Below are 24,567 nucleotides of genomic sequence, written 5' to 3' on the forward strand. Positions count from 1 at the left end.
TCTTATGTGTCTGTCCAGCCTACTATGAGATCGGGGGACGGTAACAATGCCTTTTTCAGGAGGGGCATGGTTTTGGTCCACTCTAACGGCGGTTGATTCACTTCCACTTACTAGAGACAAAGACAATGGTGGGCTTGGACCCCTTGGAATTTGGTGGAATGCATGGGGGGAAATTCTTGCAGTGACAAGGGGTGCCCTCCACATGTCCCCATAGGCTGCCATGTGCCTTGTGCCCGGGCTGCCATGTGTCCCATGCCACATGTCATGGTTGCCACCTCACGATTGCACTCAGCTTGTCACATTAGCATGCCATATCATTATGCCACACGTGTCAGGGTTATTTTAATCACTCTTTATTTGTTTGATTGAAAAAATTAAGTTTGGGTGATCAATACTACGATTTAACTTCTGTTTTCACCCTTAGGTTTCTACCAGTTGGCTCTATTCAAAGGGCTAGTCTAGGGTTAGTTGAGTTTGGTTGGCCTTCTCACATAACCTATTAGGCCTATTAATTTGTCGTCTTGTCTTGTATCTCTTTGACTCTTTCATGTTTACAAGCTCACGCCCAAGGCTATTGTAAACATTCTCTTTAATAGTTGCCGGGTTTTTATGAATTCTATGCATTTGATTGGTCCAATGTTTGGGTACTAGTGTTTTTTACATTTCTCATAAGAGGTATGTCTCAACTTGTGGGATACTAATGCCCGTAACCCTTCAATGGGGTTCCACCCTCAAATGCTAAACCCTAGCCCACGAGTACCTAACTAAACAATAAAAAAAGATATGCATTCTTTTGGTTTAAAGACATGAAATTTCAGAGAATAAAGGGATGCAATAAATGGATTACCAAGCAAATGGATATGTGTTTTGTGAAGACAATTGATAGATGCTCACACAATAGACTCTTGTGCCCCCCATTCCTCATTGGTACCATGTCCCTGTGCTCTTCTCATATCAGGCCTTATAGGTGGGAATTTTCAGATTGCAATATATCAATAGTTGCATATTAATGTACTCATAGTTTCTATTCGCTTGTGTAACAATACTCTAGGGCGGTTTTCGACTTAGCCAAAAAGATTCTAAACAAAGCCGCGCTCCCCTCCAGTTGTTCATATTTTCAATCAGAATTATGTGGCCTTTTGTTGCGTTGCATCCATCTATTTTGTATTGTCAAGGCTTGTGTTCTAGTCCTTTTATTCACATCTGCGAGCAGCTTCTATTGGCTCTTTGACTCACAACAGCATCCTTGGGAATGGAGGTGATGGATCATCATGTCCTAACCTAGGAGATAAAGATCATTTTCTAAGGTATTTTCTTTTATAGGCTTAACTTTTAGTAGCTCCCTCCCGCGTTTTCGCGAGAAAAGGACTCTCTATTTATGCTTGAACTAACCAGCCATACATATAAGTCAACCATGGGGTGTTGATAGTGGAAGAAAGCTGTTGATAGTGGAAGAAAGGTGAACAAAGAATTGGTTGTCCAATGAGTTTTGAGAGAGCCCAGCTCGTTGCCTAGGGAATCTCTAAAAAACAGGGGCTAGCAACCAGGGTGGAGGACTATACATCCAACAAATATCTCTTTCTGTGAATACATAGACAACACCTGTTGGCCAACCCTCGTAGAAATGCGCTTGCTTGTCAGTGGTCATCCGAGATCGTGACATCCATCACTATGCCCATATGGCATGTAGGGTGTAGATAATGTCTTGCCAAATGGCAACTAGCGTGCCTGTTGGGGGGACCTGGTGGCCTCCCAATTCCAAACGGTGATGCTGGACAATGTCTCCTAGTTCCAAGCGGCGATGTCGGTCGAAAAGGAGGCGTTGCATGCTATTCTCTATCCAAAAGACCTGCTGACCTTGATCTTGTAAGCTGGAAAGGTTGGATCAATGGAGAAGTGCCCCTCTGTCAGGCAAGCGACCATACCGCAACTGAAGTCGTGTTGCATCATCAATGTCATGGTGACAATCCGGAGGGCCCCCATCCAAATCTTATGTGTTGTGGGGCAGCTTCAAAGACATGTGGGATTGTCTCCATATCTCTATTTGTGCAGCTGTGGCATCTACCATCTACTCGCATGTACTTCATCCATGGACCGATGGGCCAACCTCCATGGGCCACTATTGAAGAAGTACGAAATCTTTTGTGGCCCACGGCTGGTCCATAACTTTGACCAAAATCTAGAGATAACCTCCTATGGAACCTGCTACTTAACCCAGTGCCACTTTGTCGAGGGAGTCCAAGCTGCAGTTTCTTGTTGGAGGTGGTGACCAATGCGTGTGGTGTAGGAGAAGAAGGGCACCTCCTTCACCCTCCTCGAGTGCCCTACACGTGAAGGCCAAAACTACTCTTCTGGAAGAGGCCAGCCCTCCATAGCTTCCAACGTAGAATCAAATGATCCAAACCGTACAACATCCAGTTAGTTCTTCTCGAGCACCAATTCATCGAGGTTTTTAACCTGAACCATATTCATGACATAAGAAGGCAATATAAGTGGACTATTGTCAAGAAGACAAGCACGTAGCTCAAGGTTATTGTATTTGCGAGGTCAAGCTTTGATTTGGTGGCATGATGTATTTCCAAAACCCACCCCAATCAGGCAAAAATTGTAATCAATTTACATTCAAGTCAATCATTTCAAAAATTTTAAGAAGCTTCTTAATTTTCGTACGACAAATGAAGGTTTGGATTTTTATGTTCAAGAATTCAAAGCCAAAGCTGAGTTTGTGAACTCAGCTCACCAATATGAAACATTCATATATGACGATACGATAGCGACCACAAAGAAAGGAGTGGGTGGGATTGCTCTTTTGAAATATGCCTTTTCGAATAGAAATCCCTCAAAAGCAATAAGAAGCGTGTTCGCGATGTTCTTTTGTCCTTGGGGGCCATTTATGCACGGAGGCTGACACTCTCGCTTCCATTTGGGCGGAGATTATCTTCACTCTCAGGAGTCAGTGGGAGCGGTGTACATGCACCTCTTTGGCAGCTCGTGGGAGACTTATATAATTCATGAGGACATGGGACTGCTCATTATTTTTTCATTTGACCCCTTTTGGGATGTCGTGGCATTTTAGACCACCTCCATGGCTTTTTTGCCACATTGTTGAGGCTAGGGATAGAGTACTTTCTCTCCCACTTGTTGTATGATTTGTTTTGAATGGAATATATCACTCTTTTCCAAAAAAAGCAATAAGAAGCTTTGATGCTTGAAATTGTTAACTATGGCTGAAATCAACACAATTACTTGTCCATGTGTTTTGGAATATAGTAATGTAATGATGAATGTCATTTTTCTCCGTTTTTAAATTGTCATACTATGTCCCTAGCTGATAGTGTCCACAATACTAATGTAAACATTCAAGGCATTCTTTTGCGTCCAAGCCTCATCATTTGATTCAATCATCCTGTTGCTCGTGGAGTTTGATATGCATTTGATATTTACACAGGAATACTTAAACGGATATATGTTTTCGTTTAGGGAGTGTTCTATATAGCAGCTCATGGTATTAGAAGCCATAATATATAGTGGGCTCCAAATTTTGTTAGTGGGTTAGAGAAATAGTGAGGTTTCTATTCATGTATGCATGGTAATTGTGAACAGCATACATTTGTATATTTGCTGGCTCTCCTTGTCTTATATTCAAGTGCACATTTTAAGCATGTTTGTATATTGGTTTAATGCATTGCCCTCTTACGTTCCTACTTATATCACAAGGGTGGAACTTAGTTTGATTAGTGAAGTTTTCTTTGTGCTGGCAGGTCGCATGATACAAGCCCTAAAACAGGAGAAGTGTTGCCACCACCGCCTGGAGGCAATGGGACTGGTGTGGATAAAACATTGCGTCCAAATCATATTCTACGTGGTCAGATCATTGAATATAGGGAGTGTCTAGCACGAGGGTAAGATTTATGATGTTTTAATCTTTGAAGTTTGCGTTTCATTAAGATGTTACAATTCACAATAATGCTCTAAGGTAACATTTATGTCAGCCTTGTTAAAGATATGACTTTTATGGTCTCTATGTTGTTCTCCAAATGTGGTGATTGGTCTAGGAAGGCTGTAGCGTAAGAACATACAAGGGCGTGGGGTTAAATTGTCACAGGCATATTTGGAGAACTCATATCAAGCCCTTTAACATTCCTCTTACCAACATAGTCATATAACTACCCTTGTATAGAAACCTAAAGTTATGTTACGGGATTGTCCTAGCTCTCCTGCAATCTCACATGTTGATCGTGAGTTGCCTCTTCCTTTCTTTCAGTTCCTTTAACTTCCCCAGTTCCAAGAGTTTTTGCTTCGTGAGATTAATTTCCCTAGATAGACTTCTTTCCCTATATAGACTAATGTCCCTGGGTCTTTTTTCAATAAAAGTTTTTGAAATATATAATGTCAATAACTTCAATACACCTTGGAAAAATTATCTTTTGAGGATTTGAATCTAAATAAGCTCCATTATATACACCTTAAAACTCCTTCTCTCGACAAGGTAGGCTTGAACTTGATTTTGAAGTCTCCTGAAGTAATGGATTCTCTCCATCATTATGTGAGAAGAATTTGGAAGCATCCAGTAGTAGCTTGGAAGTATGTGAAAACTTTAGGACAAAAGGCTTTCAAATATGGAGCGATAGGTAAAAGACTTTTAGAGCATTCAAAATCTTCTATCCTTAGAGAACCTTGTTGTTGTAAAAGTAAGAGATTCCAAAGCTTTATCGATGCTGATTTAGTCACAATTGATGCTTCAATTTTGCTTTCTAGTAACTTAAGAGACCTTTTAAAAGCTATTGAAAGTTTTCTTTGCAAATAGAAGAAAGTTTATATGTTATCAGAATTGAAAGGGAAGCTTTTGAAGAAAGTTACTTTGAAACTAGAAGTAGTCATTTCTCTTCTCTCTCTACAGCGATTCACCTACCAGATTCATTGTTTAGTTTTTAAGGCGTTGTTCAAAGTTTCGAGCCTTCTCCTTTAGTGCTAGCCTTCGTCATGGCTGAGTTTGCCCTTCACCTCCGGATTGCCGACAGAAACTCAGTACGAAGATTTTGTATAAATGGATGCTCAAGTATGTGTGGGTGTGTGGATTTGTATGTGTGAGAGCATATTTTTATACTATGGTCTACACCCACTGTTGGGCGCTGATGACGTCATGGCTTGTTCGAAGTTTCCAGCCTTCTCCTTTAGTGCTAGCCTTCGTCATGGCTGAGTTTGCCCTTCACCTCCGGATTGCCGACAGAAACTCAGTATGAAGACTTTGTATAAATGGATGCTCAAGTATGTGTGGGTGTGTGGATTTGTATGTGAGAGCATATTTTTATACTATGGTCTACACCCACTGTTGGGCGCTGATGACGTCAGTGGGGATGTCATAGTAGCTAGTCCCTGCTATGCGTGATGGAGTTTATGATTTTGATCCTTATGAGTGACTATCATGAGATTGAAATTGCACTATGTTGTGCTTTAGAGGATGAGTTTGGGAAGGTTCCTGGATTCATCCAGGTATATCTACTCCCATCTGCGATTTGCTCGAGAGTGCTGCGATTCTTCCTTCTTGCTGTGATGAAGTTTTCATCCAGTTTCAGGCTTGTTTCCATGTTGCGAATTGACTCCAGCAGCTGCGTTTTGTTTTGGGAGATGAATTTGTGGTGTGGTTAAGGTTTCAGTCAATCAGTTTTCGAGGAGGATGAAGTTGTCATCAAATCCAAAGCGATGGATAAGGTGATTGCTCGAGATGTCGAAGAAGAGGTACTCTACAAGATTAGTGCAACGATGGTAGAAGGAGATGCAGGGATGTCTAGACTAAAGCACAAGAGGTTTGGGCACATCCAATATTCCGCTCTGGAAGGGATGTGGAAGGTAGGCATGTTGGAGGGATTGCCACAACTAATGAGCAAACAAGAAGTTTGTAGAGCTTGCAGGGGCAGCACATCATGACATGCCTTGACCTCGTACTGCATGGGAAAGGTAGAACTATAGGTATTTGGTGAGAGGGAAGGAAAGGGGGAGAAGTACAATGGGGAGAGAGTGAGAGAGAGAAGTGACACAATAGATGCGGGTGTGAAGTGATGAGCCACACCACAGACTCTTAAGTTCTATTAGGATTAGGTTTTTTTACCCTATGACTGTCTTAAGACAGTCATAGGTGTCATATCTTTAATAAAGGGGTGGCAATGTGCCTTTACCCCAACAACCTCCCACCTAAAGGCCAATGTGCCTAAAGGGGAGAAAAGAATAAAAATTACAGCAATATACAGTTACTGTATACAAGACCATAAAATAAGAATGGTCTCATCCTAATCCCATGATGTGGCGGCAATGTGCAAACCGCTCTGTAGGCAAGCTCTTAGTGAGCAAATCTGCAGGATTATCATCAGGATGCACCTTCACAAGCTCAAGTCGCTTGTCTTCCAGTACCTCCCTGATGAAATGATATTTCACATCTATGTGCTTGGTCTTCTGATGAAAGACCGGATTCTTTGCCAACATGATAGCACTCTGACTATCACAATGCAAAACTGGCATATCTCCTGTAATGCCCAAATCTTCCACCAGCCGAGTAAGCCATATTGCTTCCTTGCAAGCCTCAGTGGCTGCAACATATTCAGCTTCAGTAGTTGACAGTGCAACGCATTTCTGCAACTGAGACACCCATGATATAGCACCTCCTGCAAATGTGAAAATATAACCGGTAGTAGACTTCCGGTTATCTGCATTCCCTGCATAGTCTGAATCTGTAAAACCATGCACCAATGCATCTTGCCTACCATAGCATATTGTAAACTACTCGGTGCTTTCTATCAATTCAAACAACGGATTTTGCAGAGGCATTTGAATGAGTTGATTGCGAGTTGCCAAACACATATACTTGAACTTAAGAGTTTGCAATTAAGCTGGAATTAAGACTTATACAGCTTAAACACAAAGTGACATCATTGGAGAATGCAATATGATTGAGGGGCCAAGACGGGGCCCCCCCCTTATCCAGGCTCACTTTATGCTTGAAAATGGAGATACAAGACCAAGGTGCAATGCACCTTCCAAACTGATGAACTCAGTGAAAACCTAGGACCTAGATACAAGACTCAAGAGCATATGTACAAGGTAGACAACAAAAAGGAGGACTCCAAGCTCAGGTTTCAGCTCTTGGCTTGCCCAATCCACAAGGAAGAAGCCTGCAACAATCACCACTTACATCCAACATTAGAGACAAACACTAGTTTCTAGAAAGATAGTAGAAACAACATGAAATAGTGCTGTAAATGAGATAAACTTGACAATACAGGTTCCCTTCGTGACTTGGCCTTTTTGTAGATGAAGTCCTTGATGCCTCTGAAGCTACCTTGGGTGAGGGGAGTGTGGAAATGGGGCTGGAATGAGAACAGCTTAGAAAAAACAGCCTGTAGGCTAGAGAGAGAAAGCTTTTATGGAGTGATAGCTGTAGAGAGAGAGTGCCAATGCTGATCCCAAGGGAGGAGATGTAAGAGAGGAGCTGCTGCTGTTCCAGAGGTGCACAGAAAGGCAGATTTCTGCAAGGGAAATGGGCTGGAACAGTAGAGAGAGAAATTCTGCAGAAGAGAGAGAAAGACTGCAGCAGGAGAGAGAAAGGGGCTGTGGCTGCTCCAGGCTAGGTGAAGGAGAGAGGATGCTGCTGCTGTTCCAGAAGAGCTGAGAGGGGGCAGATTTCTGGAGAGGAGGGGCTGGAACTGTAGAGAGAGAATGTGCTGTTGTAGAGAGAGAAAGTGCTGCTGAGGTGAGAGAATGGCCTGGGGAGAAGCTGGCTGCACCCAAGGAGCTGGAGAGGTTCTGCTGCATCATCTAAAAGGAGGGAGAAGAAAAGTGACGAAATTTTCATGTGTGGAATGAAGGGGAGAGGCCTTCTTTTATAGGCTCAGCCCCCCTCCTAGGCCTAGAGTGGAAGGTGGACACTTGTCCCAGATTTTTGGTGGGCTGCAGTCCCAAAGAGGACAGCCCACCACTTGCCCTAAATCTACCAGATTTGGGGCCAAACACTTGGCCTGCATGCCCTGCCACTTGCCATGCATGCTGCCACATGTGTGGGACAGGTGGACTGACCTGCCAGCTCAGATTCCATGTGGCAGTCTGCCACGTGTCAGCTGCCACGTCACTCCCAAAAACCCTAAAATTTCAAAGTTGTCAGAATTAAATTCTGATTGCACCCACGGGTTCCTAACAGCTTAGACTATCTATTGACGTACTCTAAGGTCATAACTGAGCCATACTGAGCTCATTTGTTTGTCGTCTTATCTTGTATCTCCATTACTCTTGGCATGCTGCCAGGCCCACACCCAAAGCTCAGGGACCATTCTCTTGAATGGTTCCTAGGTCGGTATGCAATCTGTGCATTTGATTGGTCCCATGTTTGGGTACTCAGGTGGGGTGTGGTTTCTAGATGTCCCTCTCAAAGAGAGGCCATCACTCTTGTGGGTCACTAATGCCCATAACCCCAAGCAAGGGGGTCCACCCTCAAATGCTAGACCTACTCCCCATTGTCCGTAACTGAACAGAAGGAAAACATTTCATTTCTTAATAAGCATACTATTGAAAAAAAAGAAATAGTACCAAGCAAGTGGATACATGTTGAAGCAGGATGACATTCCCTCCGTCTTTCATTCGGTTGTCCGCAACTGAAATGCTTCCTCATAAGCATCCAGGATTTCAGGACACTCCTGAAATGTAGCTCTGTCCACCCATTGGGCATCGGTGGATGGGAGCCCTCTGAACTTCAAAAGGTACATTTTGCGAGTCGTGCCTCGACGTCCCGTAGTGAAGTTATGCAAAATAATTTGTTCTGGGATCAACAAGATCTCAGTGTCCTCTACTTCAGGTGCATCGTCCAGTGTTGGCTCTTGAGGTGGTTCCCTAATGAAGGGTTTCACCAAGCTTACGTGGAAGACATTGTGGATCTTCCAATGCTCTGGAAGTCTCAATCGGACTGAGACATCATTTATTACCTGCAACACCTGAAAAGGACCATAATATCGAAAGGATAGCTTGAAGAAGATGCGCTTTTTGCCCACTTTGGTTTTTAACCGGGCTTTCTCAAATTTCAATAAGACCCATTGGCCTTCTTTTACTGCAAACGCCCTCCGTCTTTCAAATGTGCCCATGGCTGAGCAAAATCAGCATCTCCCTCATAGAATTCTTTGAGGGCTGTTAGCTCATCATGATAGGGAACTGAAATATGGTGAAGCCGTGGTCTACGAGAAAGGGCATCAGCCACTACATTCTCTTTTCCAGGAGTATATTGTATCTGAAAATGAAATGATTGCAGAAAGGTAGACCATTTCATATGTCTCTCTCTGATCAGAGGTTGAGTTAGAAAATATTTAAGACTTTCATGATCAGTTTTTACAAGAAAATCTATCCCTAAAAGATAATGTTTCCAAAGTTTGAGAGCATGAATTACAGCTAAGAGTTCTTTTTCATAGATATCATAATGAAGTTCAGCATCTCTTAGCCGTCGGCTTTCAAAGGCCACAGCATGACCATCCTGGGTAAGAGAAGCCCCAAGGCAATCGCCACTGGCATCAGCTGCTACTAGGAATGGTTTCCTTAAGTCAGGAATGATAAGTACAGGAGCTGTAGTCAGGGCATGCTTTAGAGCATTAAAAGAGTCCTTTTCTTTTTGGGTCCATCTGACCTTCAGATTTTTCTTAGTGAGATCATGTAGAGGGGCTGCAAGTTCAGCAAAATGCCAAATAAACCTTCGGTAATATGAGCATAGGCCTAGAAAAGACCTTACCTCATGGGCATTCTTCAAGTCAGGCCACTCTACAATTGTCTGTATCTTGGCTGGGTCCATACGGACACCTTCTCGTGAGATAATGTGACCAAGATAGTGAATCTCAGGAAGAAAGAACTCACTTTTCTTCTCATTGATGTGAAGAGCATTTTCAGCTAAGATTTGAAACACAATCTTTAGATGTTCCTTATGCTCTTCCTCATTCTTGCTGAAAATGAGGATGTCATCAAAGAAGACGGCAGTGAACTGTCTATAGTTCCTGAACAACCGTTCCATCAGTCGATTGAACGTGGCTGGGGCATTAGTAAGGCCAAATGGCATTACCATATATTCATACAGCCCAAATGTGGTTCGGAAGGCTGTTTTATGAATGTCCTCAGGTACAACTCGTACCTGATGGTAGCCACTCTTAAGATCTATGCGGCTGAAAATTTCAAATCCTCCTAAACGATCAAAGATATCGTCTATACGAGGAATTGGGAAACGATTCTTAACCGTCTGTTTGTTTAAGGCTCTATAGTCTATGCACATCCTGAAGGTTTTATCCTTCTTTTGGACTAGTAAGACAGGAGAGCAAAAAGAAGAACTACTGGGTTGGATCAATCCCTTGTCCAAGAGTTCTTGGACTTGCTTAAAGATTTCATCTTGTTGAGATTGACTAACTCTATATGGGGGTCTATTTGGAGGTGAAGACCCTGGAACTAAGTCAATTTTGTGATCCTCTGGTCTCTTAGGAGGGAGGTGACTAGGAAGTTCCTGAGAGAAGCAACTAGAGAATTCCTGAAGGAAATCTAATCTTTCTTTTGTGAGAGGATCTGACTTTTCTTCACTTGGTTGCTTATCGCGTACAAACACTAGAAAAGAACATACTCCTTTCTTAAGCAAATTGGGAGATCGTGCATGACTTACCATAGGAATGGTGTTTCCTGAAACTCCCGCTGTAATGCTCACATCTCTACCCTTATGTTGGAGGGTTAGAATATTCTTCACATAATCGATTCGGGGGTTGATTTGCTTATGCCAGGGCATGCCGAGAATTACATCTGATCCTTGAAGTGGTGCCACCATGAAGGGTAGATGATCCAAGTACCCCTGGATGTGTACCCGAAGCTTGCCGATGATGGGGTACACCTTCTCTTCTTGGTTCTTGAAGGCTGCAGTTGCCTCCAAGGCTTCTCCTTTATCCTCTGGGGCTATCCCCAAGTTCTGTGCCATCTCATGAGAAATAAAGTTGTGAGTAGCTCCACTATCAAACAAAAACAAAGCGGATTGATCCTTTACTTGACCCCATGTTTTCAATAAACTATGGGTGTCGTTTACAGCTCCCTTTTCCGGAGGTGCTTCCACCTTGTTGACTACCAAAACTGGCTTTTTGAGGGCTGCTTCTTTGTTGCTGTTGTTTTTGGCAGCTTGAGGGCATTCGTAGAAGTTGTGGCCTCGATCGCCACACTTGAAACACCGCCCTTCGGAGTAATACTTTTGCTTCTGTTGTGGAGACAATGAGCTGAAAGTGCGGGCTGCTTTCTTCGAAGGAGGCTGGCTGGCTGACTTTTGCTCTTTTGGTGCGTCCTTTGCTGTCTCCTTACCCTTTTGTTCCTTGGAAGAGGTTCCCTGGGACTTTCGCTTGTTGTTGCTCCCATTCCGCTTGTTGGAGAAAGATTGTTTCTTCTCCACCTTCAAGGCGATGTTGATGGTGTCTTCGAGAGAAGTAGGAGTGGCAATGTCCACCTCATGCTGAACGATATACCGTAGGCCACCAAAGAACTTCCTTTGCTGCTCTTTTTTATCCTTCCTACTGAATGCTTGAACTTTTAACAAAGTATCCCAAAAACGATCAACATACTCACTGACTTTCTCTTCTTGGCGTTGGCGGAGGATGTCCCATTGCACCATTGTATCTCTCTTAAACTCCTTAGGCAGGAAGTGCCTCATCAAGTTCTTCTTGAAGTGCTTCCAGGTGTGGGCTTGCTGTCCAGTGTTGACCATAGCTGCCCACCAGAGTGAAGCACGGTCTTGCATGTGCAAGACGGCAAACCGGATCTTCGCCTTGTCTTCGTACTCGTCCCCCTCAAAGAAATACTCGAGGTCTCGGATCCAGGCCAGCAAGACCTCGGGCTTGTCCTCTCCCTTGTACTTGGTAAACTTGAAGAGCTTATCTCCAAGAGGTACCTTATGCTTTGCATACCTTCGTCTCCGTGGACGTCTCGAAGGAGATGGACTCCGATGACGCCGTCTACCTCGAGGAGGGGAAGAAGAGGATGATCTTCCCTCCTTGTTGGAGTTGGTGTTGTCCGCACGGCCTCTTCCTTGGGATTGGGGCCCTATGTCATGAGTTCCTGCTTGGCTGCTTTCCAACACTTGAACCTGTTGAGCAATGTTTGCCAAGAGAGCACTCAACTCATGCAGGTTAGGAGGAGGGTCAGGTCCATTGGCTGCCATGATGACAAGATGACTCAACGAAGGAGAGACTCAACAAGAGAAAGCACAGAGTACAGGACCACTGCCTAAGCTCTGATACCAATGTAAACTACTCGGTGCTTTCTATCAATTCAAACAACGGATTTTGCAGAGGCATTTGAATGAGTTGATTGCGAGTTGCCAAACACATATACTTGAACTTAAGAGTTTGCAATTAAGCTGGAATTAAGACTTATACAGCTTAAACACAAAGTGACATCATTGGAGAATGCAATATGATTGAGGGGCCAAGACGGCCCCCCCCCCCTTATCCAGGCTCACTTTATGCTTGAAAATGGAGATACAAGACCAAGGTGCAATGCACCTTCCAAACTGATGAACTCAGTGAAAACCTAGGACCTAGATACAAGACTCAAGAGCATATGTACAAGGTAGACAACAAAAAGGAGGACTCCAAGCTCAGGTTTCAGCTCTTGGCTTGCCCAATCCACAAGGAAGAAGCTTGCAACAATCACCACTTACATCCAACATTAGAGACAAACACTAGTTTCTAGAAAGATAGTAGAAACAACATGAAATAGTGCTGTAAATGAGATAAACTTGACAATACAGGCTCCCTTCGTGACTTGGCCTTTTTGTAGATGAAGTCCTTGATGCCTCTGAAGCTACCTTGGGTGAGGGGAGTGTGGAAATGGGGCTGGAATGAGAACAGCTTAGAAAAAACAGCTTGTAGGCTAGAGAGAGAAAGCTTTTATGGAGTGATAGCTGTAGAGAGAGAGTGCCAATGCTGATCCCAAGGGAGGAGATGTAAGAGAGGAGCTGCTGCTGTTCCAGAGGTGCACAGAAAGGCAGATTTCTGCAAGGGAAATGGGCTGGAACAGTAGAGAGAGAAATTCTGCAGAAGAGAGAGAAAGACTGCAGCAGGAGAGAGAAAGGGGCTGTGGCTGCTCCAGGCTAGGTGAAGGAGAGAGGATGCTGCTGCTGTTCCAGAAGAGCTGAGAGGGGGCAGATTTCTGGAGAGGAGGGGCTGGAACTGTAGAGAGAGAATGTGCTGTTGTAGAGAGAGAAAGTGCTGCTGAGGTGAGAGAATGGCCTGGGGAGAAGCTGGCTGCACCCAAGGAGCTGGAGAGGTTCTGCTGCATCATCTAAAAGGAGGGAGAAGAAAAGTGACGAAATTTTCATGTGTGGAATGAAGGGGAGAGGCCTTCTTTTATAGGCTCAGCCCCCCTCCTAGGCCTAGAATGGAAGGTGGACACTTGTCCCAGATTTTTGGTGGGCTGCAGTCCCAAAGAGGACAGCCCACCACTTGCCCTAAATCTACCAGATTTGGGGCCAAACACTTGGCCTGCATGCCCTGCCACTTGCCATGCATGTTGCCACATGTGTGGGACAGGTGGACTGACCTGCCAGCTCAGATTCCATGTGGCAGTCTGCCACGTGTCAGCTGCCACGTCACTCCCAAAAACCCTAAAATTTCAAAGTTGTCAGAATTAAATTCTGATCGCACCCACGGGTTCCTAACAGCTTAGACTATCTATTGACGTACTCTAAGGTCATAACTGAGCCATACTGAGCTCTTTTGTTTGTCGTCTTATCTTGTATCTCCATTACTCTTGGCATGCTGCCAGGCCCACACCCAAAGCTCAGGGAACATTCTCTTGAATGGTTCCTAGGTCGGTATGCAATCTGTGCATTTGATTGGTCCCATGTTTGGGTACTCAGGTGGGGTGTGGTTTCTAGATGTCCCTCTCAAAGAGAGGCCATCACTCTTGTGGGTCACTAATGCCCATAACCCCAAGCAAGGGGGTCCACCCTCAAATGCTAGACCTAGTCCCCATTGTCCGTAACTGAACAGAAGGAAAACATTTCATTTCTTAATAAGCATACTATTGAAAAAAAAGAAATAGTACCAAGCAAGTGGATACATGTTGAAGCAGGATGACACATATGCACAAGTCTTTGGTACCTTTGAGATACCTCAAGACACCTTTCACTGCTTCCCAGTGCCGCTTGCCTGGATTTGCCATATACCTGCTGATGACTCCCACCGCAAAAGCAATATCCGGACGAGTGGCAACCATGGCATACATCAAAGAACCAACTGCAGATGCATACGGAACCTTGGCCATTTCAGCCTTATCATCATCTGATCTGGGGCTGTCCTTACTGCTGAGTTTTAAATGTGGAGGCAACGGGGTACTAATAGACTTCCCCCCCTCCATTTTAAACCTCTGCAGTACTTTGTCAATGTACTCCTTCTGTGACATAAACAAAAGTCCCTTGGACCTGTCACGAGTAATCCGCATGCCAAGAATATGGTTTGCATCACCCAAGTCTTTCATGTCAAAAGACTTATGCAGTTGTTTCTTCAAAGCACTAATCTCATGCTGAGATTTACTGGCAATCAGCATGTCATCCACATATAGAATGAGTAGCATCAAACTGCCATCCTTTGCCCGTTTGGTGTACAAGCAATGATCGGTCTCACACCTATAATACCCTTGGGACTGCATGAAGGCATCAAACTTCTTGTACCATTCTCTTGGTGCCTGCTTGAGTCCATACAAGCTCCTCTTGAGCTTACACACAAGCTGCTCTTTCCCTTTAACAGCATATCCCTCTGGCTGACTCATATAGATCTCATCATGGAGATCTCCGTGAAGAAAAGCAGTCTTCACATCCATCTGACATAAATCCATGTCCTCATGAGCAACAAGAGCTAACACTGCTCTCAAAGTAGTCATCTTGACTACAGGGGAAAAGATCTCATCAAAGTCAATGCCCTTCTCCTGCTTAAATCCCTTGGCAACCAATCTGGCCTTATACCTCGGTAAAGCATTTGAATCCACTTTGACTTTGTAAACCCACTTGCATGGCAAAACCTTTCTGCCTGCAGGTAGCTGCACCAAGTCCCATGTATCATTTTGAAGTAGGGAGTCCATTTCTGACTGCATGGCTTTCTCCCACTTCTTTTTCTCTGTTCTTCCCATAGCTTCCTTGAAGCTGGAAGGCTCACCACAATCTGTCAGCATAATAAAATCAGCCACATTATTGGCTCCTGGAACAAACCTGTCTGGAGGCCGCTGTACACGGGTGCTCCTCCTAACAAAATGTTCCGGATTAGGCTGCTGTCTAGCCTGTTCGTCATGCATGACGGGTGGCTGTACCACCATATCTGGCTGTTCTACAGCCCCATTTGCTGGCATATCCAGTGGTGCATCATTGGCAAAATTATCTGGCTGATTTTCAGCCTGTATACCCTCTTGAACAGGGTTATCTGCAGCAGCCTGCTGCTGCATATAAATAGGCATTCTTTGCTGTCCGACATCATCATAAATAACCCTCCTGTATTCCACAGGTTGCACGGGTTCTTTGTGTACACTATCCTCTTTAAAGATGACATCATTGCTGCGTATAATCTTCCGTTTAACGGGATCCCATAACCTGTACCCCATTTCACCTTCGTCACCATAACCCATAAAGATGCATCTGGAAGACTTTGGCTCCAGTTTGGTGCGCAGTTCTTTGCGAATATGAGCAAAGCACTCGCAGCCAAACACACGTAAGTGCTTATATGAAGGTGGCTTGCCAGACCACACCTCTTCTGGCACTTTCAACTCCAAAGCCTTGTTAGGCGACCTGTTGATTATGTGAACTGCTGTTTGCACGGCTTCTGCCCAAAAGCCATGGGGCAAAGCAGCATAAGACAACATACATCGAACCTTCTCCTGAATAGTTCGATTCATCCGCTCACTTACACCATTTTGAGATGCATTATGAGGGGCTGTGAGTTCCTGTTTAATGCCCTTAGCTTCACAAAACTGCACAAAAGCATGTGACACATACTCACCCCCATTATCGGATCTGAGGCATTTCAGCCTGCGACCTGTCCGATTCTCAACCTGAGCGACAAACTTCTTGAAAGCATCTAAGGCATCGCTCTTATGCTTCAAGAAATAGACCCACGCTTTACGTGTGGCATCATCAATAAAAGTAATGAAATACTTTGCACCCCCTAGTGATAACTGTGGCATTTCACACAAATCAGTGTGCGCTAGATCAAGCGGTGCTCTATTTTGGGGAGTTCTCCTCTTATGAGGAGTCATAGAATGCTTGCCAAATATGCAATGATCACAAGTAGGCAAATCTGAAAATGAAAGAGACGGCAGATAACCCAAACGTGACAGTTCTTGCATTCCTTTAACGGACATGTGTCCCAACCGGCTATGCCACAATGAAACCTTTGGCAGCTCGGTTATGGCAACAACATGATTACCTACACTGGAAACATAAAGAGGGTACAAGGTATCACTCTTATAACCCTCAGCCACTACAACCTGGCCATCAGTAATCACCCATTTGGAATCCCCAAATGTGGTGTGGTAACCACTATCATCTAACAAGCCAGTGCTAATCAGATTTTTCTTGATTTACGGCACATGATGAACACCATCAAGCATAAATATGCGTCCATCAGGGAATACTATCTGTATACTGCCAATCCCTACAATCCGACATGCATAGTTGTTCCCAAGGTGAACAACTCCATGAGTACCTGTGTAGGAAGTAAACCACTCCCTATGAGGAGTAACATGAAAAGAAGCACCTGAATCCAAGAGCCAGGTGTGCATGTCATGGCCATCAATAACCAAAGTATGTGCAATTACAGCAGAAGAGCATAGAACATCATGTCTGTCACTGTCACTGTCCTCTGCTGCAACATTCACTGCATCCAAGTCATCTACCTTGGCCTTGCCTTTGCCTTTGCTTCTACTGCCTGCATCCTTTGCCTCAGCCTTCTTGGCTTTCTGATCCCGTATAAACTTGAAGCACTTAGACTTCACATGTCCCTTCTTGCCACAATAAAAGCATTCAATATCCTTTTTGCCACGGGACTGACTGCGGGATTTGGACTTACTAGCAGATCTCCCCTTCTGCTGAGTCCTGCCTCTTTCCTGTACCTGCAAAGCATTTGAAGACTTGCTGCCCGCATTATTCTTCCTGCTCATCTCCTCCATAAGGAGAGAGCTCTCTACATCAGCATATATAAGAGTGACATTTGAATTAGACAGGGTGGTCTTGAAAGTGTCCCAACTCTCAGGGAGGGTACACAACAAGAAAGTAGCCTTGAACTCCTCATCAAGGTTCAACCCCTGTGCAATCAGCTGTAAAGATGGCATTGAACTCACTCAAGTGTGAGGTCATAGCTGTACCTTCCTTCATGCGAAGATCAACCAGCTTCTTCAACCAATACACCTTACTGGCTGAACTCTTTTGGGCATACAACTCTGCTAGCCTCTGCCATACGCCATAAGAGGTCTTTTCAGCCTGAACATTATACACAAGAGAATCACTGAGAGTAAGCATGATAGCAGCCCTTGCGGACAAATCTAGCTCCTCCCACTCATCATCTGACATCCCAGATGGCTTGACACCCTTCACCCTTATGGGCTTAGAAATCTTCTTTAGCAGAAGTACATTCAAACACTGTTCTGCCCATAATGCATAATTGTGTGCCCCTTCCAATTTCTTTATGTTCAGAATTGATGATTCACTTCCCCCTGATGCCATATCAGATAAGGAAAGTACCTGACTCCCTGTAAGTCAAAAAGAACTGAATAAAATTCTGATTTCTCAGGAAAAAACCTGCTCTATCAAGAGCCAGGAGCACTCACAATAGTGCTGTTTTTACTGTCAAAAAATCTGCAGCAAAACAGAAAAAATTTCCCTCCAGTTACTGTACCTTCTGACACACTGTACCGTGCTCAAATAGGCATAAAACAGTAATTTCAGAATGCTGCAGCTGTTCCACAAGTGCTTTAACAGTGCATCATCAGCTGACGAAGCACCAAACACTGCTGTCCTGATCACTTCTCCCACCTCAGATGAGGTATTGCACTGATTTTATATGCATAAACCACTTGTCATACACTGTTTCGTTCACTGAAAAAAAAAAAGAGGCTCCAGACACTTCAGCCTGTCACAAATCTGCAACAGAAAATGGGACAAATCCCAAGCAATCACCCTTCTGCCAAGGGGATAAAAGGCATCTGAAGGTCTCAAACAGTAACCCAAGTGCTCTCAAGCAAAATCTGGGCAAAAGCCCTTTGATTTGACACCTGTACCAAGTGAAAAACACCTCAACACTGAGGTAGCATACAAAATGCAGCGCTCTCCTCGCACTTTCACCTGACAATGCAATGCATAAACAGCCCTGTGTACACAATAACAACACAGATCCCAACGTACAAACACTGAAGAGAAAATCTTGTGAGCACTGTCAACGATGGACAGTTAGGGACCGAGTAAACTCGATGCGCCCTGGCCAAGCGTGGCTCAACTGAGATTTTCAAAGGTGTCGTACACAAAATGTGACCTGCAGAAATGTCACTGAATACAGTGCGGAAACAAGACCAATGTGGGCTCCCTGGCTCCACACTGCCTCAAGGCATACATTGCATAAGCTTCCTGGCAAAAGCCCTTTGAAAATGTCACCCAAAAGCTGAGATTTGTACTCAGCAAAAGCATAAAAGTCCTCTGCAAAATCAAGGCATTAACTTCCCGAAACAAGATAACTGTGCAACCACCACACACTGTGGTATTAGTCACCTCAAGCACGAGGGACAAGAGTGTACTTGCTGTACCTTAAAAAAACACAGTTTGAAGGACTGAATAGCCGGGAATGCTCTCTTTTCCTTCTTTCCCCAAAGAAAAAGTGCTGTACTTGCTGTACCTGTGTACTGGTAGCACTGTACCTGTTGTACCTGTGTACTAGTGCAGGGTACGAAATCCCAGAACAGAGAGAAATTTTTTTTTTCCGAAATGCTCTTCCTTGATGCAGCTCCTTGACGAAGATTTCTGACGCAGGTCCCTGTACGTACGGCGGCGTCCGTACAGTACGGACGCCTATACGGAGTCCGTACGGCAGTACGGACGGCCGTACGTTCGTACATGCGCGCGCCTGCGCGCCGCCCTGTTCGAGGCCCTGAGGTTGTAGCAGCTAGCTGCTGCTGTTGCAGGTGCTGGCGCTGCTCGGCGCCGCCCTGCTGCAGCTCGCGCTGCGCCCTTGCTACTGCCCGCGCTACCCCGCTGCAACTCGCGCTGATGCCTTGCGTTGCCGCTGCAGCTGCCCGCGCTACGCCCTCGCTGCCCCGCTGCAGCCCGTGCTGCCTGCGCAATGCCAAGCTCCACCCACGCTGCCTGAGGGCACGAGTCCCGAGGGGATAAGGAGGGGTAGAGGGGAAGGTAGGCAGGGGTGGGGAGGGAATGAGGCTGGCTCTGATACCAGTTGAGAGGGAAGGAAAGGGGGAGAAGTACAATGGGGAGAGAGTGAGAGAGAGAAGTGACACAATAGATGCGGGTGTGAAGTGATGAGCCACACCACAAACTCTTAAGTTTTATTAGGATTAGGTTTTTTTACCCTATGACTGTCTTAAGACAGTCATAGGTGTCATATCTTTAATAAAGGGGTGGCAATGTGCCTTTACCCCAACATTTGGTGCCTAGACGAAGCTGTCCTCGCTCAGATGGAGAAAATGCTCTCGTACACGTTTGGTCGCATGTGGCTGAGGGGGAATAACGGTGTGGATTGGGTAAGGGCTGGTGCCATGGTGGAAATAAATAAAAATACAGCATTGCTAGTGCTTAGGTAGCTCGTTGTCTGATGAGCACTACCGTCATTCCAATGGTCTGTCTCCCTACGTCAAGTAAAGAGAAGATGTCTGTGGTCTCATGTGAGGGTTAGCCTGAGGGCGACTTCATTGAGTTGTGGTCTTTGGGTCCCGGTTACGTTATGTTCATTGCTGCCTCTAGCTCGAGTCACGAGAGAAGAAGTTTGTGATCATCCTTTGACTGGGCGCAGGAACACTTGGTCAACTATGCTTTGATGACAGAAGTGATCCGTGCTTATGAACCCAAGTGTCTTGAAGAGGCACAGGGTGATGATAGGTGGATGGAGGCTATGCAGTCGGAGTATGGCTCCATAATGAAGAACAACACTTGGGACCTTGTGGATCGACCACCAAAACGCAAGGTAATCGGCACCAAGTGGGTGTACAAGACCAAGTACGAGTCCGACGGCACGTTGGATAAGTACAAGGCTCGGCTCGTGGCAAAAGAATTCGCACAGGTACATGGTTTTGATTATCATGATACTTTTGCTCCCACAGCTTGACTTACCACAATTCGCAGGGAAGCTCAGATGGGCCTCCTGGTCTCTCCTTTGTGCTTGTAGGAGTGGCTCTATGTCCTTGGGCCTTGAGGAGGGAAGTCGCCATGCGTTGCTGATCAAGATGGGGCTAGAAATGTCTGAGTGATCCAAATCCACTCTTGAATAGACAGAGATGCTGCTGTCCAGAGATAGATTAGATAGTTTATGATGATAAAATTATGGAGAAGATTTCTAAAGCTCACAAAAACATCTGAATCAGCACCACATGAAAAAGGAGACATGGTTCAAGAGGTTGTAAAAGAGTCCAAAGATTGGAGTTGTTGGGCCCTTTGCTAGCATCTAGGCCATCAGTATTGTGCACATGAAGTTACAGTTAGCTTGCTAGACCATGCATTAACAATACGTTGGACAGCTTCAGAGAGCATTCTTGACAAAGAGCAACCATAGATTGTAGATGAGGGAAAGGTTGTTGAGGCAGAATACATATATTTGTAGAAGGTCAAGAGAGGCTCTAGTAAGAGGCAGAGCTTTTGATGAAGCATAGTGCCTCTCATGGGGTATAGTGGCTTGATGACCCCCCAACCACACTTTCTCTACATGGTGATTTGTGACTGTAAGTGGAAGATACAAAAGTGGTAGGTGTCTCCTTGGTGTGGTGCCTGTTGTGGCTCCTTTGTCCCTTACTTTCTTGCTTATGAGCTTGTGTCAAATACATCTATTCTCTCATTTTGAGATTCACCTCCAATGCCTTATTTGGCATGTGAATTCCATCATTTCTGCATACTCCTTTTGTGCTGGGGCATTCTTGACCTTGCTTGACGTTTGTGGTTGTTTAGCCTGCCATGTTCTTCTCTTGTGAAGGTTGTCTTTGTTCTTTACATTCCCCCAAGGCCACTGAGCCGTTAATATTGCATAAATCCCCCCTTTTATCATGCAATTCATTCATTAACATAGCATACCCAATTTCCATTTGCCATGCACGGCTTGAAAGCATTTCCAAAATAGGGACCCTTGGTTTGTAGTATTTTCTGAACAGGTTTTTCTCCCTGCATTGACTGCGCCCGCTTTCTTCAACTTGATAGCCGCTTTTATGCTTTTGACTTCTATTCTATTGTATTTGGTGCCCTGTGTATTTGTCATGTTGAGGAAGAACCTGTAAACTAGCTCCTGGAAGAAGAAATAGGAATGTGAAATTTATATTGTGGTATGATTGTTTTGTTGATGCTTCAGTGCTTGAGCGTCCCTTTCTACGGACCTTCTAGTCTACTCGTCCCTTCCTCTTGTGCCTTTCTTGGATTTGTTTAATTGTATTTATTATTATTATTTAGATACTTTAATCCCCTACTCCCCTTCTTCTCTTTTCCTCTTTTAGCCATCCCTTAACCATTTCTAACTAATTCTCTTACTTTTATTCCACTTTCTAACTAATTTTCCTACCTAATGTACCCCCTTGTCGTACTTACTCCCAAGTATTCTAATCTGCTATGACTCTCTTAAAACCCGGGATCCAAACCCCCACGCTACTATCATATTAAATATCTACCTAATTGGCTGGTGACCACCTTACCATTATGTCATTATGCCAAATCACCCTCCTTATCTAAACGGCCACCGCCACCGCCCTCCTTCCCTTTAATCACTACATGTGATCTTGAGCTAACCGCTTTCTCCTTCCTTCATTTACTACTTGTGCGCCACTGACTCTCCATTGTGTTAGCTCCTCAGTGATCTGCTCTTCTTCTCACCTTAACTACTGCGACCCTTACCTCCCAGCTCGACTTATTAGCCTCTACATAGGCTGCAGCTCCCTCGTGTCGCCTTTGATGTTACGTGAGCTTACGAGCTTTGTTGCTTCCCTTTTACAACATAGGTGCGCCAACCTTGCCGTGGGTTTTCTTCTTCTCTTAGCTGCTGCCTTCTCTCCTTTGCAAGTGGGATACGGACTACATGATCAGGCTTGCCACTCAACTCGCAAGGTCTCCTTCCTTTGCTTGCTACTACCAATACTATCGGTCTCATTGCTGGTAGCGTGGCTGTCCACTAGCAGTGCATACATGCAGTCGCCTCGCCTCTTTTTGATCCTCTGCCCACAATCTTGCTCTTCATCGCTCGACCTCGCAGCTGCCACCTTCTCTCATGTGCTTCCTCTTTCTGGTGCTTCGCTCTTCCGGCCCCTTCTGATGCTGCCTCCTTAACCACCTGATCACTTTTGCTTGGCTTTAGAAATCACAACGTTTTCCTGGCTCTATTGCATAGCCAAGAGCATCATCTCCTTCACTTACGGTTGCTTGTTGTTGGATGCTCTTTGCAAGCCGTCGGCGACGATTCTTACATCGTGGTCTCCCTTGAGATCCCCTCCCTTTGCGCGAATGTCCTTCACGGCTGCTGTCTTTCACCGCATCTAAGCCCGCTGCCAGCTTTCAGTAGCTAGCTCTTCACTCAGGTTACTCCATTGCTGCTCCCTTTCTAGACTCTTTGCTAACCTCCTCTTGGCTCATCGGATGGGCCGAGCTGTCGGCACGGCTCCTGTGGATCGTGTTCTACGTTGGAACTTATATATACACCTTTTAGTTAACTTACCTTATATTTAATTATATATCTATATATCTAACTCAATGGTTATCCCTTTGATTACTCCTAGGTATAACTATTTTTCCTACAATATGACCATTTTATTTTCATTATCTGTTGCTTTCCTTTTATTTTTATACACTTACCCCTTGTCCCTTTTTAAGCTTGATTTCATTGTAAATAGATAGATACATAGCTTATATATTTCTTACATACTTTAGTTATTTACATTTCTCTATTTCTTTCTCTACTTCTTTTCTCATTTTCCTTATATATATATATATATATAAAGGTTACCTTCTTCTCCTTTAAATCGTGTAGGCAATTTAATGTAAATTGTAGTTAATTCAACCTCAAGAAGCCAAAGTTTAAGGGCTGTCCTTATCTTATTCCTAGTCCTGGCCTTTTGGGGGGGGGGTTTTTAGCTGAGGCAGAGAGCAAGCAACGAGAGAGAGAGAGAGAGAGAGAGAGAGAGAGAGAGAGAGAGAGAGAGAGAGGCGCTTATAGTTTTGATCATTTGCTCTACAGGTTAGGCTCACAGGAAGGCCTAAACAATGGTGGATGGAGCCCAGCTGCAGGTGGGGGAAGCAACTCCTCATGGTCGAGCACAACAATGAGGCCACACATTAGAGGCTTCTATCCTACTCCTGGTGTAGAGTCTGTTTGGTCTTTTAATGTGTCGTAAAGTTGAGGTGCGTCCACCTGGCTGCAGAACTGGGTGACTCAATTTTGCAACATGAGGGCTTTAATTGGCCTCCTTTTGCATAGTTGAATCCTCAAAAGGCTCTGTAAGACGGACTTTCCATTTCCAATCAGGTTCCCTTTCAACCTTTCATGATGTGCCTTATGTATCTGGATGCTTGATGAGGAATCGCCAGTGCAATGTATCATTTTGAATGTTTTTGCCTTTGGTATCAACTTTCAAGATGGGTAAGGCATGGCTTGTCTCAATCCAAAGTTGCTGCGACTGAGTGTGCATGCACATGTGTGGCAATGCTTCATTCTGGTTGATATTTTCTGCTGTTGCCACTGCTGTGTGGATGTGGGTGTGGGTGCCGAGATGTCATCGGCTGTCTCTTCTTCATCTTTATATGGTTATTTTTATTTTCCTGTCTGGAGTCTCAAATCTCTCTTTCTATAATTTCTTGCCCTTATCTTTTATGTTTTTCACTTTAGTGTCCATTAGTCACTCCCTTGTTCTGAGTTTCATGCCTCACTTTTACTGTGTAAACTTTTATTCCCTTTTTTTGGTGAAAGGGAAAAATAAAATTTTAAGGGAAGAAATTGAGTATGTTGACACGTTGTTGGGAAATATTGTGCAAACGGAAGTTACAAAAGAGGCAAAGCACAAAATAAAGAAAAGAGGAGAATAGAATGTGTGTGGATTGCGAGCACTAAGACTGTGGAATGATTCTTGTACTTGATCTCGTCATGTTTTCATGGGTATCATAAGGTCATCAAATAGTTTGATTCGAAAACAGTTTGAATTGTGGGATGATGTAGGGAAAGATCTGTAAGTCTATAAACCAAACTTGGTTCACAGAGTTTTCAAAGTTGAATGTATGAGATTGGCGGTATACATTGAGGAAGGGGGAAGGGGGGGGGTGGGCGGGGGGGCTGATATGGCATTCTGCAGGAATAGTTCACCCTG

The 24,567-nt window shown here is 44.5% G+C and overlaps 1 protein-coding gene across 1 annotated transcript in view; it reads left to right on the top strand.

Annotated features, from left to right (window-relative positions):
* LOC147902204 (uncharacterized) overlaps positions 1 to 24,043 on the top strand; it is a 57,964-nt gene extending 33,921 nt beyond the window's left edge. Inside the window, exons 4-5 of the mRNA XM_087374778.1 lie at positions 3,762 to 3,902; positions 23,445 to 24,043. Of these exons, the coding sequence (XP_087230904.1) occupies positions 3,762 to 3,902; positions 23,445 to 23,601 (298 nt within the window). The 3' untranslated portion in view covers positions 23,602 to 24,043. The remainder of the gene's footprint in view (positions 1 to 3,761; positions 3,903 to 23,444) is intronic.
* The last annotated feature ends 524 nt before the right edge of the window (positions 24,044 to 24,567 follow it).

This window comes from Dipteris shenzhenensis, chromosome 5, assembly GCF_047967505.1.
Source record: "Dipteris shenzhenensis isolate YYH24624 ecotype China chromosome 5, Dip_SZ_1.0, whole genome shotgun sequence".
NCBI classification, from domain to species: Eukaryota; Viridiplantae; Streptophyta; class Polypodiopsida; order Gleicheniales; family Dipteridaceae; genus Dipteris; species Dipteris shenzhenensis.